This window comes from Prionailurus viverrinus, chromosome A2 (assembly GCF_022837055.1).
Source record: "Prionailurus viverrinus isolate Anna chromosome A2, UM_Priviv_1.0, whole genome shotgun sequence".
Classification (NCBI taxonomy): Eukaryota; Metazoa; Chordata; class Mammalia; order Carnivora; family Felidae; genus Prionailurus; species Prionailurus viverrinus.
In genome coordinates this window covers 18,644,914-18,664,392 of record NC_062562.1, presented here as the reverse complement: position 1 = coordinate 18,664,392, position 19,479 = coordinate 18,644,914, and the positions used below count along the sequence as shown (strand labels likewise).

Sequence of the window (19,479 nt, the reverse complement as noted above, 5' to 3'; positions counted from 1 at the left end):
GACAAAGGAATCACTCTTGGAGGCGAGGGGGCGGGGGGAACAGCCCAAGCAGCAGCCTTCAAGTGGCCAGGCCTGGTCCTTCCCTGAGGTTCTCACTGTCCAATGCTGCTTATAGATGTGGGTTGACGCCCCCTCTACCACTTCCTCACCAGGGGTCTGGGGTAGTGGCACTAATGCTCTGAGCCTCAGTGCCCTCACCTGTAAAAGGCAGGGGAACAGAAGAATCCACCTCTCCGGTGTCTTGCCAGGGATGGAATGGGGAGGGTGAAGAAGAGGCCAGTTTTCCACCTGTCATTGGATTAACTGCACAGTCAGTGAAGCCCTGGCCCAAGGTAGGTGCCAGGGGTCATGTCTAGTGTCATCTATCACCATTACCTTCCTTGCAACCCTCTGGCAGTGTTTCCAGGGCATCTACTTGGTGCTAGGACTTTGCTGCCCCCAGCCTCCATCTCAAAGCCCCCCCACCCCCAACCATCACAGCTTCTGCCGGGCTCAGCCCTCAGTGGCCCAGATCTTAATATCCCACTCCCCATGGGTTCAGGGCCTTTTATCCTAAGCCTCTTGTATCCTCTTGGAAGAGGGAGTAGCTCTAACTAATTAAGACCAAACCTCATACAACCTTTCCCTCTGGGCTGCATGAAACAAATCCTGTTTGATAGGCAGTGGCTCCCCAGACCCTTTCAGGCTAGGCCAACACTGGGGTGAGAGGAATGCCCTGGAGAAGCAGGGCGGGGGAGGGGGGGGCACACCCAAATTGGGGGAGGAGTGGGCCCTGAAAGAGGAGAGAGAAGCCTGAGGCCCCAGCCCTGTCTCACCCAAGCCCCGCCCCTCCCAGCATGCAGTGAGGCTGGACCCTCCAGCTGTTGGCCTCAGAGGAGCACCCACCATGACTCCAGGCCCTTCATCTGTGGCCATTGGCTCTGCGGCAACGGAAAGATGTTTAACTTAGTGAAATTTGAAGGTGTCTCCTCAGGCGAGCTTTGTCCCCAGCCCGGCACACCACCAGTCCTCCTCTTTTTTGCCTTTCCTGTAAGAATAGTTTCCAGAGCTGAGAGAAATTGATTGTTAAGTGAAACTCTCTGCTAATTGCCTCTGAAATGCCTGCTGTTATTGTGATGGACTTGGCCGTGAGCAGCCCTGCTCAGCAGTCCCACCATGGTTCCATCCAACGCCTTGGCCATGATGGGGACATCTCGGGCCAGGCAAGCCACCATCAGCAACTTTGCAGCAGCATTACCCTGATAGGCAGCCCTAACCCTCCACAATGTGATGAGGAAAAGTGGCTCGGAGAGGTTGAACCATACATGTGGGGTCACACAGCTGTCTGGCAGAGCCAGGCTCAAGCCCAGGTCTCTAGCCAAGTTCAGAGATACTCTGGTCTTGAGTTAGCAGACGTTCATTGTGCACTTACTGTGCGCAAGGGGACAGGTTATTGTAAACTTAACAGCTGCCAGATGCAGCCCTCACCAAGCTCGGAACTCAAGGATGAAAGCAGATGAGATGTGATGGGGACAGATGGGGGCTTGGCAGGGGTCAAGGAGTGGTTAGGAGAATGAGGTCTAAACTAACACCTCAATGGTGAGGGAGCGAACCCCCTGAGGAGTCTGCGTGATGATGCACAAGGTGGAATTAGAATGTGCAAGGGCCTAATAGCAGAAGACCAAAGGCTGTGGGTGGCTGAGGGATGAGAATGGAGCATATCTCCCCCAGACAGGCAGTAGCCTGGACGTGGGACCAATCTGTGGGCCCACTTCTACCCCTGCCCTGCAGGGATCTTGGTAAGTTCTGTCTTTACCTCTGGGCCTCAGTTTCCTTCCCCACCCTGCCTACTCAGAGCCTTTTGTCATAAGGACCCAGGAGAGGTGGGAAGGATGCACTAGGAGAATGAACCTTAGGACAGGGTGGGGCTGGGCTGCAGGTAATCTCCCAGACAGCCTTGAGCTGGGCTGACTCCTGTGGGCTCTGTGGAGATGGGAGCACGAGGCTCTGAGTGCCTGACAGGGGAGGGGAGTCCAGGGACTGGGTGAAGGCAAAAGGAGACTTCCAGGAGAGGTGACACAGTCTGATAGGGCTGATGGAGATGATGTAGAGCACGTCTCACACAATAAGAGTGGATAACAGAGGAAGACCCAAAGGTGGGCAAGAGCCTTGCGTGCTTGGAGCCAGCAAGAGAAACCTCCCAGGGGACTTGACCCTCTGGGCAGCTTCTAGGGGTTGGAGCAAGGGGGCTGCCAAGAACCTACCCACCCTCTGAGTGGGTACAGTTCCCGCCTCCAATTTACAGACAAGAAATCGAGGGCCAGCGGGGAAGCCACTTATGCAAGGAAGCCAGAATTTGAACCTCGGCCAGGGCTCCAAGGCTCTGGGAGTCAGGTTCTGATGGCTGCTTGGAGCCCCGCAGGCATGCCAGTGGGTGGGCCTAGCCCTCTTCCCTCTCCCCTCTCCCCCCAGACCTGATGGGACCTCCAGCTGCCAGAGCTGGTCCAATGCCCCCCCGCCCCCATCCTCCCCACCGTCCATCGCCCCCCCCCCCCCCCCCCCCCCGCCCTCTGCTGCCTCAGCCCTTCCTACTGAGCCACCAGGCCTGTGTGTTTAGCAGTTTCCACACGTCCAGCGCCCGGGGATGGACTGATTGATCTGTAACACCGAAAAAATAATAATGGCTTGATCGTTACCGAGGATTAAAAGTAATCCTTTCGCCGTGGCTATTGCAACTCCGTTATTCACGAGTCAGCGGGCTGACCTGGGCCTTCGAGCCTATGGGACTCCATGGATTCAAGGAAGCTAGGGGCTAGGCAACCCCCCCACCCTGGGTCTCCCTCACCAGGCCCCCCTCACCTTGGCTGCTCAGCTAGGGAGCCAGAGGGCCTGCAGCCCCCATGTTCCTCTGGCCTGTGAAGCCCAGAGACAGAGCTGAGCCCTGAGAGGGTAAAGGAGCTGGCACCCCTGGCCAGCAGGGAAGGTGGCTGCAGGAGAGGACAGCCCCTCAAGGCTGTGGCCCAGTTGCAGACTTCAACTGGTGCAGTTTGGTGTTTGTAGCCCCAACAACCCTGTGGCTTTTCTGAGGCAAGAGGCCTGATTCTGGTTATTCCCATACCCTGCGCTCGCCTCATCCCCCATGAAGGGCAGTGGCCTCAGTGGAGCCCTTCACTCTAAGAAAGGTCTGGGGTCCCTGGGAAGGTCACAGGCCACAGGGTAAGGAAAAGGGCCATGAAGTGATTGCCCAAGGCTCACCCCTCAAGGTGTGGCCCCGGGGGCCGTCCCTATGCCTCATACCCTCTCGTCCAGGCCAGGTGCTAAGCTTGCACCCTAGTAGATGCTCAGTTAACAGTAATAACAAGTGTTGTGTCATGTGTGTCACACAGTAATGTCCTCTACAAAAGAACATGGCAGGATTGTGAATCAGGGGCCTCACCCATCCTGGGAGTTGGGGTCAGGGTAGAGGCGTTTGTTGTTTAGGCTGAGAAGAGGCCCCAGGGTGGAAGTGAGCGCAAGTGCACCCCTCGGGAAGGCAAGAAAGACTTGCCTTTTATATGCAGAGCCATGGGAAGCTGCTAAAGTGCTTCAGGGCAGGAGATAGCCTCAGGATGAGATCCACATTTGGAGAATAGATGACAAAGGGCGAGAGAGGACACAAGAGCCTGAGGGAGGGACAGAGCCTGGGCTGGAGACGAACAGTAGGCGGTTTGAGTGATAGCACAGATGAGATATAGGCAGCAGAGATTCCAAGACGGATGGGCTCATTCCGAGAGGAGATGGTATGAGCTTAGTGGGCCTGAGGGTCACCCTAGGAAGGTGTCCAGGACCTTAGAGGGGGTCAGGATTGGAAGCAAGATATGGAAGGTATCTAGGAGTAGAGACCTGTGGTCCCTGAAGCTGGGTGAGGGGGGTAGGGGCCCCCCAAGCAGGCACCGCAAAGCAGGTGGGCAGAGGATGGAGCCTACAAAGAAGACAGGTTGGGTAGCAAGAGAGGGGATCAGAGTCCAGGAAGGGCTCAGCATTATAAAGTGAGGGGGTTTGACTTCAAGAGGGACTTCCCTACCCTGTCCCCAAGACCCCCAGCCTAATAGTCTTCCTAGCATCCAGTGCTCTTGGCTGGAGGAAGAGGGGGAGCTAGGCCCAGTGGGAGTAAGGATGGCGCTGGTCAGCCCAGCCTGCCAGAGGAGGCATCCTGCCCCAGACAACAGAGGCCACAGCTCTGCAGGCCGTACCCCACCACCACAACTGTTACATGCTGGGAGGGAGGAAAACTGGTCTCCCGGGTCCTGATCCCCATTTCCCCATCATGAGCAGCTGGCAGGCTTTGTTAGAATCTCCCCCACTGAGGTCCACGTGCCACACCAAGCCTGGACCAATGGACAGGGGGTATGTGTCCTAAATACCAAGAGACCAGGGCCTTCTGAGTAAGCGCTGGAGGCCAGGAGGCAGGACCCCACTGCTCCACCCATAGGATGGAATGGGGCAGGGATGGAAAAGCACAGCCCCTACTCTACAAGAGTTGCCCTGCTCCTCACTGGGCATCGTGGAATGTACCTTCAGACCTTGGTCATGGGCTGGGTAACACAAACGTGGCTGAGGGGCGCCTGGGTGGTTCGCTTGGTTAACAGTCGACTTCAGCTCAGGTCACAAACTCATAGTTCGTGAGTTCAAGCCCCAGCATCAGGCTCTGTGCTGACAGCTCAGAGCCTGGAGCCTCTTCGGTTTCTGTGGCTTCCTCTCTCTCTGCCCCTCCCCTGCTCACACTCTCTCTGTCTCTCAAAAATAAACATTTTCAGGGGCACCTGAGTGGCTCAGTCAGTTAAGCATCAACTTTGGCTCAGGTCATGATCTCACTGTTTGAGTTTGAGCCCTGCATCAGGCTCTGTGCTGACAGCTCAGAGCCTAGAACCTGCTTTGGATTCTGTGTCTCCCTCTCTCTCTGCCCCTCCCCCACTCATGCTCTGTCTCTCTGTGTCTCAAAAATAAATTAACATTAAAAAAATTTTTTAATAAATAATAAACATTTTTTTAACTAAAAAGAAAAAACAAGACAAACGTGGTTGTGAAGGCCAAACTCAGAGCCCCAGCCTGACCCAGACTATGTGACCTTGGAAAGGTTTCTCATTGTCTCCCTGCCCAGGTATCCTCATCTGAGGAAGACATGAGCAGTGACAGGTACACATGCTGTGTCACCAGCCTGGTGGCAGGCTTGGTATGCAGTGAGTGACCAGTTCACTGTAACAGTCGTCAGTATGATTAACAGGACTTCACTGCACTCAGCTCCACAGGAGGCCCCAGAGGGCCATCTTCAGGAGCTCCAAGAGTTCCTGGAGGGACAGAATCCATGGAGGTGCAAAATAAGAATCTCTGGGCAGCCAGGGTTCAAGCCCTGAGGGTGGCAGAGTACCAATGCCTCTTTCAGGAAGCCCTCCATGACATCCCGAATTCCCACAGCACTAAGCTTCCTAGAAGCACTTCAGCTACTCCTGCTCTGGTTCTACCCAGTTTTGTGCCTGTTCCCTCCTCTAAATTGTGAGACGACAGGGCTGGCTGGCCTGCCATATCTCCACACATCAGCATGGTCTGGTGCCAGGCGTGGTTGGTAACAGGGTGTGGGATAGAAGGACACAGAGCTGTGCTCACAGGCACAGGGGCCATGATGGAGGAGAGTGCAGGAACCAGCCCCAAAGGGTGGGCCAGGCTTGTGTGGAGAGAAGGCTTGGAGAGCCTTGCTGGGAAGGGGCTCAAGAAACCAGGACAGGAACAGTGGTAGGGGGCCTGGGTGGGCAGAGGTGTGCTAGGGGTACCTCCTGTTGGGCCCTGAGCAAGCTGGGGACAATGACACATCGGCAAGGCACTCTGTCACTTGTGGCAGTTCACCCTTGACTAGGGAGGGCCTCCTCTTGGCACTGGAGTGACACTGGTTTGTTGGAGGTAGAGTGGCAGTGGGGCTTGACTCCAGGGCCTGAGGCCTACTACATCCCAGGGGTCCCCCTGCCATCATGTGGGCAGGAGATGTGCCTGGGCTAAAGTACAGGGAGTCTCATAGAGATGTCACAGGGAGATACCACTCAGGTCACTGTGCAGGCTTCACCTGTCCTATGTGAACCCAGCTGTGGGGGGGGGAAGGGCCCCCTTAGCAAGCTGAAGAAGGTCTGGGGCCAGGGAATCTCTGAGGGTCTGGCAGGATGGGACAAGGGAGTCCGTGAGCCAGCCTGGACCCAGGGAGTACTAGGGATGGAGAAGGCTTGGGCTGGGCATGAGTCTTCCTCAGCCTCTGACCTCCCTGTGCTCTGTTCCTCAGAGATTGGCCGACGCTGCAGAGAACTTCCAGAAAGCCCACCGCTGGCAGGACAACATCAAGGTAAGAACTGCAGTGCCCTCCCCAGCCCCTACAACCTGCCCACCTCCAGCAAGGACAGATGTGAATTTGGGGGAGGGGGCGCTGCCCAGAAACACTGGAGGGGCACTGAGAGCTCTGTGGAGTAGAGCCTGGAACCTTTGTCCAGCATTCAGCAAACATTTGAGGCTCCCCTTGGTGCTGGGAGAGAGGGTGCAGCTATGAACCTCTCACTCCACCCCAGAGGAGCTATGGAGTCCCCTGCGGGCAGACATGCTGTTCTAAAGTGATGCTCCCCAAAGTTGGTGTTAGCCTTGGTGGTTAAGGATGTGCCCAGACTCTGGAGAGACCCTAGGGCAAAGAAGTCCCTTGACTCCAGGACTTTTTAGACTTTAATACGCTGACTTGGAAGAGTCACTGCGGGAAGGGGACGGAGTTCCCTGTCTTCCAGGAGGCCGTGAGCCTAGGATAGGGGACTAGGCTGTCACAGCCACAAAAGCCCCTTCTTCCACCAGGAGAGCTCAGAAGGAGCCCAGGTGCCGAGGGAGTGGAGGGGTGAGAAGCTGGTGATAGGTCTCTTCTTGAGGGTGGAAGGGCCCAGAATGTGGAGGAGGGAAGGGAAGCCTCACTGCCCCCCAGTTTCAAACCCAGGTAACCCTCACAAATTCAGGCAGCTGTGTGTGATTTGGACTGAGGCTGGATATACCGGCACCATTACTGTGAAGCCAGCATCTCAGAGGGTCACAGTAAGCCAGAAGGTAGACTGAGGCAGGGTTCCTCCCAAACTCAGGGAACCTCCCATGCCAGGGATGATGGAACGCTCAGGGACCAAGCCAGTTGGTGGTGCTCATGTGTCCTCCACAGCTGCTCAGGCCTCTGAGCCATGCCTCCTGGTGGTCTCTGCCAAACACCGGAAGAGGCACCAAGAGCTGCCTGCTGGGACCCAGGGACCAATAAGGGGCGGGTAGGCCCTTGCCACTGCAGCTCTGGGCCTGGCACTTCTGGGGGACAGGTGGATTATTATCCCTACTTAAACTGATGAGACCACCGAGAGGCACAGGGTGGTCAGACCGGACTGACATACCTGTTGATGGCAGAGATTCACAGCTGGGCTGCCAGATACCAGGGGGTTCATGCCTATGATCCAGGCCCCCTCAACCTGTCTGTCCTCCTCCCTGGTCCCCATCTCTCCAGGCCACCCTGAGCCCTGCCCTGCCTTGCCCACACCATGGCATTCTTCCTTTGCTGCCTGGTGGGTATTGGCTGCTACCCTTAGGGAGCTCATGTGGGGTTGGAAGTAACAGATGATTTTTTACAGTGAACACATAAATGAGCTGATGACTCCTTGGACTGATCCCACCACCCCAGGAGCTCAGGACTGGCCCTTCTCTCCCTCCCTTTCCAACACCACCACCCCACGGGACCCACGGGTCCCCATGCCACCTCAGCCCCTTGATCAGAAATATACATGGTAGGGGCGCCTGGGTGGCTCAGTTGGTTAAGCGGCCGACTTTGGCTCAGGTCATGATCTCACGGTCCGTGAGCTCGAGCCCCACGTCGGGCTCTGTGCTGACAGCTCAGAGCCTGGAGCCTGTTTCAGATTCTGTGTCTCCCTCTCTCTGACCCTCCCCCGTTCATGCTCTGTCTCTCTCTGTCTCAAAAATAAATAAACATTTAAAAAAAATTAAAAAAAAAAAAAAGAAATATACATGGTGGTAGCCACTGGCACCTACCACTCAGACCATGCCCCCGCCTGCAAACAGCCCCCACTCTGGTAACTCCTCTGCAGGACCCAGCCCTCAGCCTGTGCTCAGGGTCCCAGGATCTGACTGTTCCTGTCCCCTTGTCATCCTCATTCATCACCCAACTCCTCCTATGCCCCAGCCACACTGAACACCTCACTCCAGACCCATTCCCAATCTCTGCCCAATGCCTTCTGTTCCTCCTGGAGGCCCGGCTTGTCTGTTCCTTCTTAGTGAGGCCTCTCCCATGCCCCGGCCATCAGCTCCTCCACTTTCTGGGTATCCAGGACCCTCGGCTCTTGCTCCGGCTCTTTGCTTCTGACATACCTGCATCCTCCCTCCCCACCCAGGACTATATGCAGAGCAGACAGGACTGGGAGTGAAGGAAGAGGGAATGATGGAATGAAAAGACCCACCCTCAGCCTGGTTTTCTCTCCCTCCCAGTCCAGGCCCCAAACAAGGAGACAAAGAGGCTGCCTCGGCCCCAAACCTATTTTTTTCCTGATTCTGCAAAAGACCCCAAATTTCCAAGGATCATCCTGCCAGACTCCTGACCTCTGATTTGCAGCTACTCCCAGAGGCAGGAACAGCTTATCCCTAGCCAGAGTGGGCACCACAGGGGCCTGCCAAGAAGGAAGGCCAAGGTCTCAGGGGCATCCAGAGGGTGCTGGGACCAGTACTGCTTAAGACACTGAGTAACTGTGGGGCCCAGCAAGGGTTTGCCCCTCTCTGGGCTCCAGTGTCCCCGTCTGGCAAAGGACTAGCTGGTCTTTGGTGCTGCCTGCTGGCCCAGGCATGGTGTGTGAAAGGGGAGGTCCACACATCAAGCCATAGAGATGCCAAGTTGGTGACAGTGTGGGTGCATCTCTGGCCCTGGGTGCTCTTGTCCTAGTATGAGGCAGAAGTGAGCTCTGGCCAGCCCCCTCCCCTCAGCTTGACCTGGAATGCCCCCAGCTGTGGGTGACCACAAGGCCAGCTGGTGTTTACCACCACCTCCCCCTCAGTCCGTCAGTCTGCCTGTCTGTCTATATCTTGAGCAGGGTGAAGCTGTAATCACCCCCTTCTTCCCAGCTGCTGGGTCAGGGCCCTGTTCTTCACCAGAAACATTGCACTTGCCCCAGCTGCCAGGACAAAAGGCGTAAGTGCTAATGGTGGGCCCATTAGCTGGCACACCAGCCATGCCTGCCTGGGCTGCCAGTGAGAGCTGGCAGCAGCTGCAGGTGGGGACTGTCCATGCCAGGGGGCACAGGGACTTGAGGCTGGTAAAGGGATGGTGTTTTTGTCCCTTGCAGGCACACCACCCACCCTTGAAACCATGTCCTTCCCAGTGACCTTCAGAAGGTACAGACAAAGAGCCATATTCCTCCCAGCACTCTAGGAGAGCCACAACCCCAGTGTCAAACCCAGGCCCTTTACATATGCCCGGCCGTCTCCCTGTAACACCCTCTCCTCCTCCTTCAAAATAGCAATGCCTCTCCCTCTCCAGTTAACTCCCTCGGGCTCCTCTTTCTGGTCTCTAAGCCTAGGATTGGCACCCGCTGCCCCAGGCCAGTATCCCAGTGGGCTCATCTGTCTGCCCTGCTCAAGGCTCCTCTAGGCCAGAAGCAGCTGGACCTGATTCAGTGTTGCCCACCAGCTGTCCATGTACCCAGTCGAGTGCCCTGTGGACAAGTTGGCCAAGAGCAGCTGGGCCTCAGTCTTCTTACCTCTGAGATGGGGAGAATGGCACCCGGCAGTTCTGGGCACAGAGAAGATGCTTGGCACATGGAATCCACTTCACGATCAGTAGGACGTGGCCCTCCCTGTATCAACAGCACACAGTAGGTCTATATGCAGACCTCTGAGAAATGGACAGTGGTATAGCCACATCTGTATACACATACCATCTACACCAGCCCAGGGACTTGGGGGATCCTGGGGTCTGCAAGGTCAGAGCTGAGGTAAGAGAATGAGGGAGCCGTGTCTGGATGTGAAGGGCCCCAGTTCCCCTCTTAGTCTCAGGCCATGACCCCACATACTGGCTGCGGCAGAGGCAGGGAACCTGTAGCCACAGCCCTTGGACCCCAGGAAAACCATGGCCCTTGTTAGCAGGCAGCACCTCCCATGACCCTGCAGACAGACAGCAGGTGCTCTGGTGCCTATAACACTTAGGGTAGATGAAGATGGCCTGCCTGCTGGACACCATGCCTGGCACCACCACCACACTGTGCCAGCATTATCTGCCATCTAAACCGCCACCAGGGAGGAGCTGGGCCAGGGCATGGGTGAAAGAGGCAGGAGATGCCATTGGCCCCAAGGCCTCAATGCCAACATCGGGACCTGTGGGAGGACAGAGTCCTGCCCTGGGAGTCTAATGGAGAAGCAGTCCTACCCTGGGGAGTCTGGGAGTGGCGGACACAGCTCTACCCTGGGGGGTCTGATGGGAGAGGTAGCTCTGTCTGGGAACCTAAAAGGAAGACTGTGAAGGCTGGGCCAGGCCAGAGGAGCCGGCTGGACAGGACAGGTGGCCTCCCCAGCCTGAAGTCTGCCCCAGCCATCAGGCCTGCTGCCTGCCTCTCTGCCAAGCCGGCGACAGACGGCTCTCTCAGAAAACAGTCCTTTTGGCTGAGCTGAGCTGGCAATGAGCCAGGGCAGGAAGGCCAAGCATCCTCACTGTATCCCATGGTACCAAACGACACCAACTGCTATTCCCCATGCTCGCTTCCTCACCCTGTTTCCCACCTGCCAGCACCCCTCGTGTTCTCTTTTGGGCTCAGCTCCAGCTAAGGAAAGTGTATGTGTCATCTATACAAGGGCCAGGTGAGCCCCTAGCCCCACCCTTCATGTGTCATCTGTGTACAGAAATCCACACGGGGGAGAAATATGAGTTCAGAAGGGGTGATTCCCTCCACCCCCTGCCCAGTTTGAGCAAAATGGCCCCTAAAATACCAGGTAATAGAAAGGGGTGTTGGGTATAAACCCCAGACATTAGGGATGCCCATTTCTCCACAAAGTTTCTTCCACATTCAGGCCCCTCCCAGGGCTGTGGAGTTGCAAACCTAAGGGCCGCCCATGCATAGGGTTGGCCCTAATGCCTGGGGAGGCCCTGCTCCCTGTCCTAGTTCCCTCAGAGGGGGCATCATCATCATCCTGACTTTATATAGTGGGAAATCAAGACCCTGAAGCAAAGCCTCACTGAGGCTGCAGGATTTAACAGGCACCCGTGCCTCACTGATGAGATGGCGGTGACTCCCGGGGGTAGTTATGGAGCTGCCGGGGATTTTGAGGCTTCAGGCTTAGTCTTTTTTTTTTTTTTTTAATTTTTTTGTGTTTATTTATTTCTGAGACAGAGAGAGACAGAGCATGAGCAGGGGAGGGGCAGAGAGGGAGACACAGAATCAGAAGCAGGCTCCAGGCTCCGAGCTGTCAGCACAGAGCCTGACGCAGGGCTTGAACTCACGAACCGTGAGATCATGACCTGAGCCGAAGTCGGTCGCTCAACAGACTGAGCCACCCAGGCGCCCCAGGCTTAGTCTTCACTCACTGTTCTGGATCCCAGAGCTCACATGTTCAGGTCAGGATTTGAGGCCAGGACCCTTTGCCAAGGCCCCTGCATGTAATCACTAGATACCACCTCCTCGTGGTCTTACCAAGGCAGGGCAGTAATGGTGGACACCAGGGCACTGTGCAGGCCAAAGCAGACACAAAGGCCTTTCCAGGGACCCTCCCACCCCAACCCTGATGGTCACACCCCCAGCTCCACATCACATCAAGCATAGAGACCACAGCTGTGTCTACAATGTATTTTCACACATGTGACCTTGCCCGCCACCACCCCATGCTAATGCTACTCTCTCCCAAGGAAGGGGCATGGCCTGGCCTCTCAAGGTGGGAGACGTAGGGAGGGGTCCTGCCTCCTGGGGGACAAGGGCCACATACAGATTCCTGAGCCTTGCGTATGGTCCACAGGGGACCGGAACCCTCCTGAATGACACGTTCCCCCTGTGTCACTGATGCCACCAACATCTGATTCTCTGCTGAGACCATGAAACAGCAGGACAAAAAGACAAAGGGAGCCATTGGAGCAACTGGAAGGGTGGCCCAGGGGTGGCCTGGGTGCAGACAGGAGCCAGCCCAGCCTGTGAGAGAAGCACAGGTCTCCTGGGGGCCCCAGAGTTGCCGGCCCCTGCCCATGCCCTCTCCCGTCCTTGCTGGAGGTTTGCTTAAAAAGTTGGTGAGTGAAGCCCCATGTTCTAATCTGCAGTCCTCCCACCACGCCCGCCTGTTTTCATTACGGAGGGAAAGAGCATCAGAGCCGTGTTTATAACCCCCTTTTAGATAACAAATCACATTTTCTTTTTGCCAGCGAGTGTGTTGAATTGATATTTTTTCCCCTCGGTTTAATGGGTTTGTGTGTTCAGGAATGATCTTCATCAACCGAAACTCCTTATTGTGTTTGATGTAATGTCAGCTTTCATTATGTGCTTCGGTCGGAGCCAGGCGCAAGGAAAGGCCGAGCACCCTGGAGCCTGGGCCCCGGCCCTCACCCCCACCCCGGGCCCACCTGGGCTCCAGTCTTCCTGGACTGGTGGGTGGGTGGGTGTGGGAAGGGTTAGAGATGCAACAGGAAGGCAGGTTGGAGCCTGGGTGCGAAGCCTTTCTTACCCCTACCGTGTCCTCATCTGTATGTTGGGGGGTCACAAGCCCCACATTACCGTATGTGCAAAATGCTGGACACAGATGTCTCTGGTGACGGAAGCAATCAAGTCTCCTCTGGTCTTACATTCATCGGCTGTTGTGGTCTTGCCCAAGCGTGGTGCCAGGCATGTAGTCAGTGTTGCAGAATGTTTGGATTATGCTTACGGGTATAGCCAGTGGCCTGTAGCCCCCAGACCTCTGGTGGGAGACAACTCACCACTGTCCCCACAACAGGCCCCCATACTGACCACCTCGCACCATGGCCTCAGACCCAGCACCTGGGCAGTCACCAAGGCCAAGCCCCACCCTGAAGCATGGGGAGCCTGAGCTAGGAGGGAGCAGTGCAGCCCTGAGGTCACAGGGCAAAGAAGCGGCCAAGGTGACTTCTGCCCACCAAAGAGTAATCGCTGGCTCTGTGCTTGCTGTATTACAGCCAGACCATTGGGAGCACCACTGGGACCAAACTTCTTGATCAACACCCCCATTTTCAGACCACAAAAAAGCAGACTTCCAGGGCCATGCACCAGGTTTTTGCAAAACAGCACTGAGGAGCACTGGAAGAGGGTGACTCGGACAGTGGCCTTATCCTGTGTCCTGACCCTAGAGCCCACAAGGGCAGGAGTGGAATGGCCCTTCCTAAGCCGGTGGCACTCGATGGCACCAGATTCACCTTCTGGCGGCCTCTGTCAGCCACGCTCAGTTCTGATTAAAGATCATTAAACATGAAATTAGCCCGTTTGTGTTACGGGTCCCCGGGGTGGCCGGTGATTATGACGCGCAGATGGCCAAGAACCCAGGCATCGGGCAGGCGGGTGAGGCCGGGATGTGTGGGGCTAACACTGCAGGCGCAGGCGGCCGGGAGGCAGGCGCGGGGGCTGGGCTTTGTTTTCTCCCGCTCCTGTTGTGTAAACCCCCTTGCATTTCACAACAAATCACAGATAATTAATAAGTACATGCCCGTAATGAGCAGGCTTTTTAATAGAAGAAATTGGAAGATGCGGTGTCGAGTCATTATTTCACTCTGGCCCAGACTCGGCTCTATTTTCCCATCTTCCTCACTACACCCCCACACACACACACCCTCCAACCCCGGTAGTGCTTCAGTCAGAGTCTCTGCAGACAGGCTGGCTCTGACCCCACCCTTCAGCTGGGCTGCAGTACTAAGACCCTGGTCCTGGAGTCCAGGAGCCCTGGGGAATCCCCACCCAACCTGGAGCACCACATCCCCCTGGAGCCTGTGAGGGCCCCTGAAGGGCTTTGTCTGGGGTGGGGGTGGGCATGCCAGGCCTGACTCCCGACAGCCCTCCCCCTGGCTCCTCTGGATGAGAGATGAGTGAGGGGACCGTTGCTGGCCTCAGGGCAGGCATCCTGGCTGCACCTCAGGTGACCTTGTAAGAAGCTGTGGGGGTCAAAGTGTCTGTCTCCCACCAGGAGGAAGACATCCTGTACTATGACGCCAAGGCTGATGCTGAGCTGGTGAGTGCCCCACCTACACTGGGGGAGGGAGAGCTGCCAGAGCCCCACACCCTCCCTGGGCTAGTGGCCTCAGCTGTGAAATGTTAGGTCTCAGCTTCTTCCACATTCTGAGGTCACCCTGCAAAGTACTGGTGGCACAGGCCCCATGCCCAGCCCCAGACAGGTAGTAAGACACTTGGACCTCATCTGGTGGGTCAGTCCAGGTGCCAGCATGGAGGGGACTGACTGCTATGGGAGCAGGGAAGAGGGAGCAGTTGGGAGGGCTTCCTGGAGATGTGCAGGCAGGGCCCGGCTGTGGCTGTGGCTATGGCTGTGGCTGTAGGCCATCGGGTGTGTTTCAGGTGGTGCAGGTACCTTCCCTGTGGTGAGGGGAGCAGCAGCTTCAGTTGTGCTGAGCACCCCACGGTGGTCCCCGCTGTGCTCACCTGGAGCTCAGTCAGTCTTGCCCTAGCTGAAGAGGCAGCCCAGCCCTGTGTCTGTTCTCCAGACGAAGGACAGGACTCATGCTCTGCTGGGGTCACTGCTTCAGAAGCGGCGGCACTCGGGGTGACCGGAGGACCCAGACCTACACTGCTTTTCTGCCTCTGTGTCACTGATTAGCCCATGTCTGCTTGGGCTGCCCTGTCACCAGAGGCCTCACATGAAAGACATAGGACCATTTTGGTAGCAAGGGACCTACTGAGGAGGCAAGAGTGCCCAAGAGTGCAGGGCACTCAGAGTAGACAGTGTTTGGTGAACCTGTCAAGGCCCAAGTCCATCTGCCTGCCTTTGAGGCAAAAGCAGTTGAACCTGACTATCTCCTCTGTGAACAGAGGTGTCATAACAGCTCACTCTCTGGAATCCCACCTGCACTGGCTGGGGCAGGAGCCCCCAAATCCGGTGTTCCTCTGCCAGGCTTATTGGCCAGGGGCATTTCCTGGGGTGAGCAGGAGGTAGACAATGACACCAGGAGGTGGGCAGGCAGGAAGCGATCCCTGCAGAGGGTCCGTGGTGCCAGGCTGGCCTGGGTAAGCCTTCAGGAGGGCAGGCGGGCAGGGGGCCCAAGAAGGAGGAGTGGGTGGGCTAAAGCAGGTGTGCTTCCCCCTTGGCTGAGCCTCCGTGGCTCCCAGAGAAGTTGCTAAAATTAAAGCTGGAATCTGAAATTCAAATGAAGAGCGAACCTTTAATTAGACCCTGAATCTAATTCCTTACCCCCCTCAGCAGCGGGCTGTAATTTTAGCAATCAGTGCATTAAATATAAACCAGGAGACGGCAGTTGCCCACCATACAAAACCCCTGGCATGGGGGTAGCACTGAGGGGGCTTCTTGGCCTTTCTGGTACCAAGGCCCCTACCAGGATCCCCTGAACTCCCTGTGTCCAGGACTCCCAACCCCTGGCCCTAAATCACCGATTCCCTGCCCCTGGAGGGAGAGTCATCCTCGGTGGGGCTGGGCTAAGGTCAGGCCAAAAGCTGGGCCTCGCCTGGCCCTCCTATAAATATGCACATATTTGCCAACTCCCCTGCGTTGTGTTGTTTTGTTTTTTTAATCTTTGCCAGAGGTACAGTTAGAGATCTTTCTAGACCATTTACTTTTAAATTACCAACCAGAAGGTGGGGGTGGGGGAAAGAGAAGGAAGGAAAAAGTTCGCCAGCTGATAGCTTATCAGAACGGAATCCAAATGTCACATTAGTTGGGAAAGTTGGGAGATTAAATTTTCCAGCGCCCTTCATCTGCCGCTGACATTTCGGGGGCTTTCTTCTCCCGCACCTCCCCCTCCTCCAAGCAGAACGTGAGTGGCTCACGCCTCAGAGGCGGCAGGCTCCGCAGCTGCCTGCCCTGGCTTTACCCAGCATCCAGGAGCTTCTGAGGGTCCTCCAAGGGTGTGCCGAGGTGGGCAGAGGATGGCACACGTGGTGAGGGATGAGGGGAGGGCAGCAGATGGCTTGGATTTTGCCGTACAAAATCCACCCTTGAAGAGATGCTGCAGACCCTTCCAAGCCATGCCAACCCCCACACGGCGCCCCCCATCTAGGCAGTAATTCATTCCCCAGGCTGGAGGATGGACCCAGAGCCCTCCTGGGCTGGGGACGTGTAGGGAGACACGATCACCCTTTCCCCAGACAAGATACAGCGGGAGGAGGGAACACCGCGCTTGTGCCTAGGACCCAGTGAGTGGTCGGCAGAACCACGAGGGGGTGGAAGTGAGCTGAGCCAGAGGTTGAAGGGCACTGAGGGGGCATGTGGATAGTCCAGCTGCTTACACCCCTTCCTCCCAGGGCACAAGGCGCCCCCCCAGCTCTGCCCCTGCCCTGCCTTGATCTCCGTCCCTCCTTGCCTCCCCCTCTGGCTCTTTCTTGCCTTCCTCTTCACTCTCTGCCACCATCTTCCCTTCCCTTCCCCCTTGCACACCTGCACCCGTGCCTGCCCCCACCCCCACTCGGCTGCAGCATCAACACTGTAGCTGCAGACCCATTCCTGCCAGCCTGTGGTGGTGGGCGGGGGTGCACGGCGCATGCCCAGCCTGCTCGGCCGAGAGATGCCATAATTGGCACCTGTCAGGCGGCTGCAGCTCATTTTAGAAAGTCAACGGGGACCTTTGCAGTCCTGCTGCTAGCGGGCGCTGAGGACCCTCCCTCCGGAAGTTACTGGGTCTCAATGCTAGCCTCCACCCCAGCCCAGCTCTCCCCCCAAACTCAGCCCCTACAGCCATCAGCTGTAGGGATGGTGCCCCTCCCCCAGATGGGGCAAGGGCCCTCTCCCTGGTGCCAAAGGAACTCCATGCAGGGGATGGGCGGGGCCCAGGGAGCGTGGGAGTGTGGGTTCCAAGGCTCCTGGGACAGGCTGCCTAGGCCTCCCTGTGATTGCATAAGCCTGTCCTTATAAGTAGAGGGCTGCAGCCCGCTCTTTCTCAGTGGCTCTAAGGTTTGTCTCCTTCACTGATAATTGGTTTTCAAGAATGTGGGAAAGGGTCAATTTGGCATTTGGAATTTGGGTTTAGCAAATGTAGGGATGGTGGGTAGGGTGGGCAGGGGCAAGTGGGAGTCACAGGCCTCCTGGGTAGAGGGGTCCGTACCCCGTATCCATCTATTCCTGTGTCTCTCCATCTCTCTCCGTTTCTAACTGCAATAGTCTCTGATTCTGAGATGCTCCTAATCACCTAGGCTCTGGCCCTCTCCTGCCTGCAGAGCTGTCCAACCCCACTCCCCATTTCCCAGCCCTGACACTACTGTGGTGGGGGGTATCCCTTTCTGCAGGACGACCCTGAGAGTGAGGATGTGGAGAGGGGGTCCAAGGCCAGCACCCTAAGGCTGGACTTCGTTGAGGACTCAAACTTCAAGAACAAGGTCAACTACTCGTACACGGCCGTGCAGATCCCCACGGACATCTACAAAGGCTGTGAGTGTGCAGAGCAATCAGAAATAACCCTCCCCCACCACCATGGGGGCAAGGCCCACTGCCTGGGCACTGCCAGGTCCCAGGTGCTCAACCAGTGCCATCTGCCTTCAGCCCCTTATACCCAAGGTCACACATGCTCACCCACACACAGTCATCAAATCATTCTCAGGCACGGCCTGACACTAACCCTCAGCAAACTACAAAGCACTCAGACTCCCCACCCCATGCATGTGCAGTCTCCTGCCCATGTGTAGACATGTGCCCACATGAATGCTTGCACACAACTTGTTCCCCTACATGCTGGACCAAGTCCCCACAGGCCCCCAAAGCAGCTCCTCCCCACCATCCCCCATTCCCTGGCCCCATGCAAGCATGGGTTGAGGAGCTACCACATCAAGTGGCCTCAAGGGCTGGAGGAACAGGGACGTCCTCACTCACAGACAACAACCTGGAACGTCTCCTTCCTTGTCCAGGGACAGGGCAGCTTTCATAATGAGGAAACGAAGTCACTGCAGCTGGAAGGATTTGAGTCAGACATGAGGAGGAACTTCCTGAAGATCTTGGGAGGTGTAGGGGAAGGAGACCAAGAGTTAAGCACTAGAGAGAGAGCTCTAGCAGCAGGCCTTAGGGCCCTGGGGTCTGTTGAGCATAATTCTGTGAGCACCTACAAGGCAGCCTCAGAATCCAAGGGTCCCACCAGGTGGAGGGTCTTGGAACACAAGTCCCACAGCTTCTGGATAGTGTCCAGAATGCAAGGAATCCTCCAGGGTCCTCAGGGAGGCCCCCCCTCCACCCTTAGGGTCAGCCAGGCCTTCTAGGCAGCCTCAGGCATGGGTGAGGACAGATGCTTCCCCCACACACACCATCCCATCCCTGCCACAGGCCGCCTGCAGGCCACCTGCCCGAGCCAGCCGAGGAGCACTATCACAGGCAGGCACACTAATTAAAACAGGAGCCATACCGCCCTCCCCAGTCACCCCTCGCTACCCACACAAATTACATTTTATATGTTTTTTATTTACTGTGTCACTTTTAATTAAATCTGTAATCGCCTGCCTGAGGGGGCATGGTCCCCGTTTCCCAACTCAGCGTGATCTGAGAGTGTGTGCACATGGGTGTGGGTGTGTGCACATGGGGCTGAGTAGCAGGCCCTTTCCAGGCAGGGAGGCTGGAGTGCTTGCACAAGTGAGTCTTATAGTGAATGCGTGTGTGTGCATGTGGTTGTGGATACCTGCAGGGACAGCCCAGATGAGGTGGGGGTCTCCTCTTGGCTCTTGACCTGAGTCAGTAACACCCCTATGGCAGCAGCTAGACAGGCTTCCAGGACAGTCTGCTCTAAGCCTCTCATTGGGAAGATGGGGAAACTGAGGCCCAGTGAAGGTTGGGACTTGCCAGGCAGACTCTCCCAGGACAGGCAGTACTATATGAAACATTTGAGAACCTGGCTTTATTTTTTTGTTAAAGAGAAAAATAGAAATTGTTCGACTCACTAAGTTTCTAAATTAGCAACAGGACCATAACATACTGTTCAATAGGCACAGCCAATGCTAGAAATGTGTTTTGTTTTCACATTATAGTCAGTTAAGGGAAGCTACAAGGACAGAGAGAAGGGAGAGGGAGCAGAGGGAGAAGAATTAGGCAGCACACAAGATGCAGCAGAGGCCACACACTGGAGGGAGAGAACAGAGGGACCATGCCCTGGAATGTGTCAGCGCCCCCTAGGCTGTGAGTGGAGCCTTGAGCATTTGTATCTTTTTTTTTTTTTTTTAAGTTTATATATTTATTTTGAGGGAGCACACAAGTTGGGGAGGGGCAGAGAGAGGGAGAGAGAATCGCAAGCAGGCTCCGCACAGTCAGTGCAGAGCCCCACGCGGGGCTTGAACCCAT

At 56.3% G+C, this 19,479-nt stretch overlaps 1 protein-coding gene across 3 annotated transcripts in view; it reads left to right on the top strand.

The window, feature by feature from the left end:
* Window positions 1–19,479, top strand: part of CACNA2D2 (calcium voltage-gated channel auxiliary subunit alpha2delta 2) — a 115,605-nt gene that overhangs the window by 78,200 nt on the left and 17,926 nt on the right. For all 3 annotated transcript variants that reach the window (XM_047850221.1, XM_047850220.1, XM_047850219.1), the window contains exons 3-5: window positions 6,284–6,343; window positions 14,170–14,214; window positions 17,451–17,592. In XM_047850221.1, coding sequence (XP_047706177.1) covers window positions 6,284–6,343; window positions 14,170–14,214; window positions 17,451–17,592 — 247 coding nt within the window. The remainder of the gene's footprint in view (window positions 1–6,283; window positions 6,344–14,169; window positions 14,215–17,450; window positions 17,593–19,479) is intronic.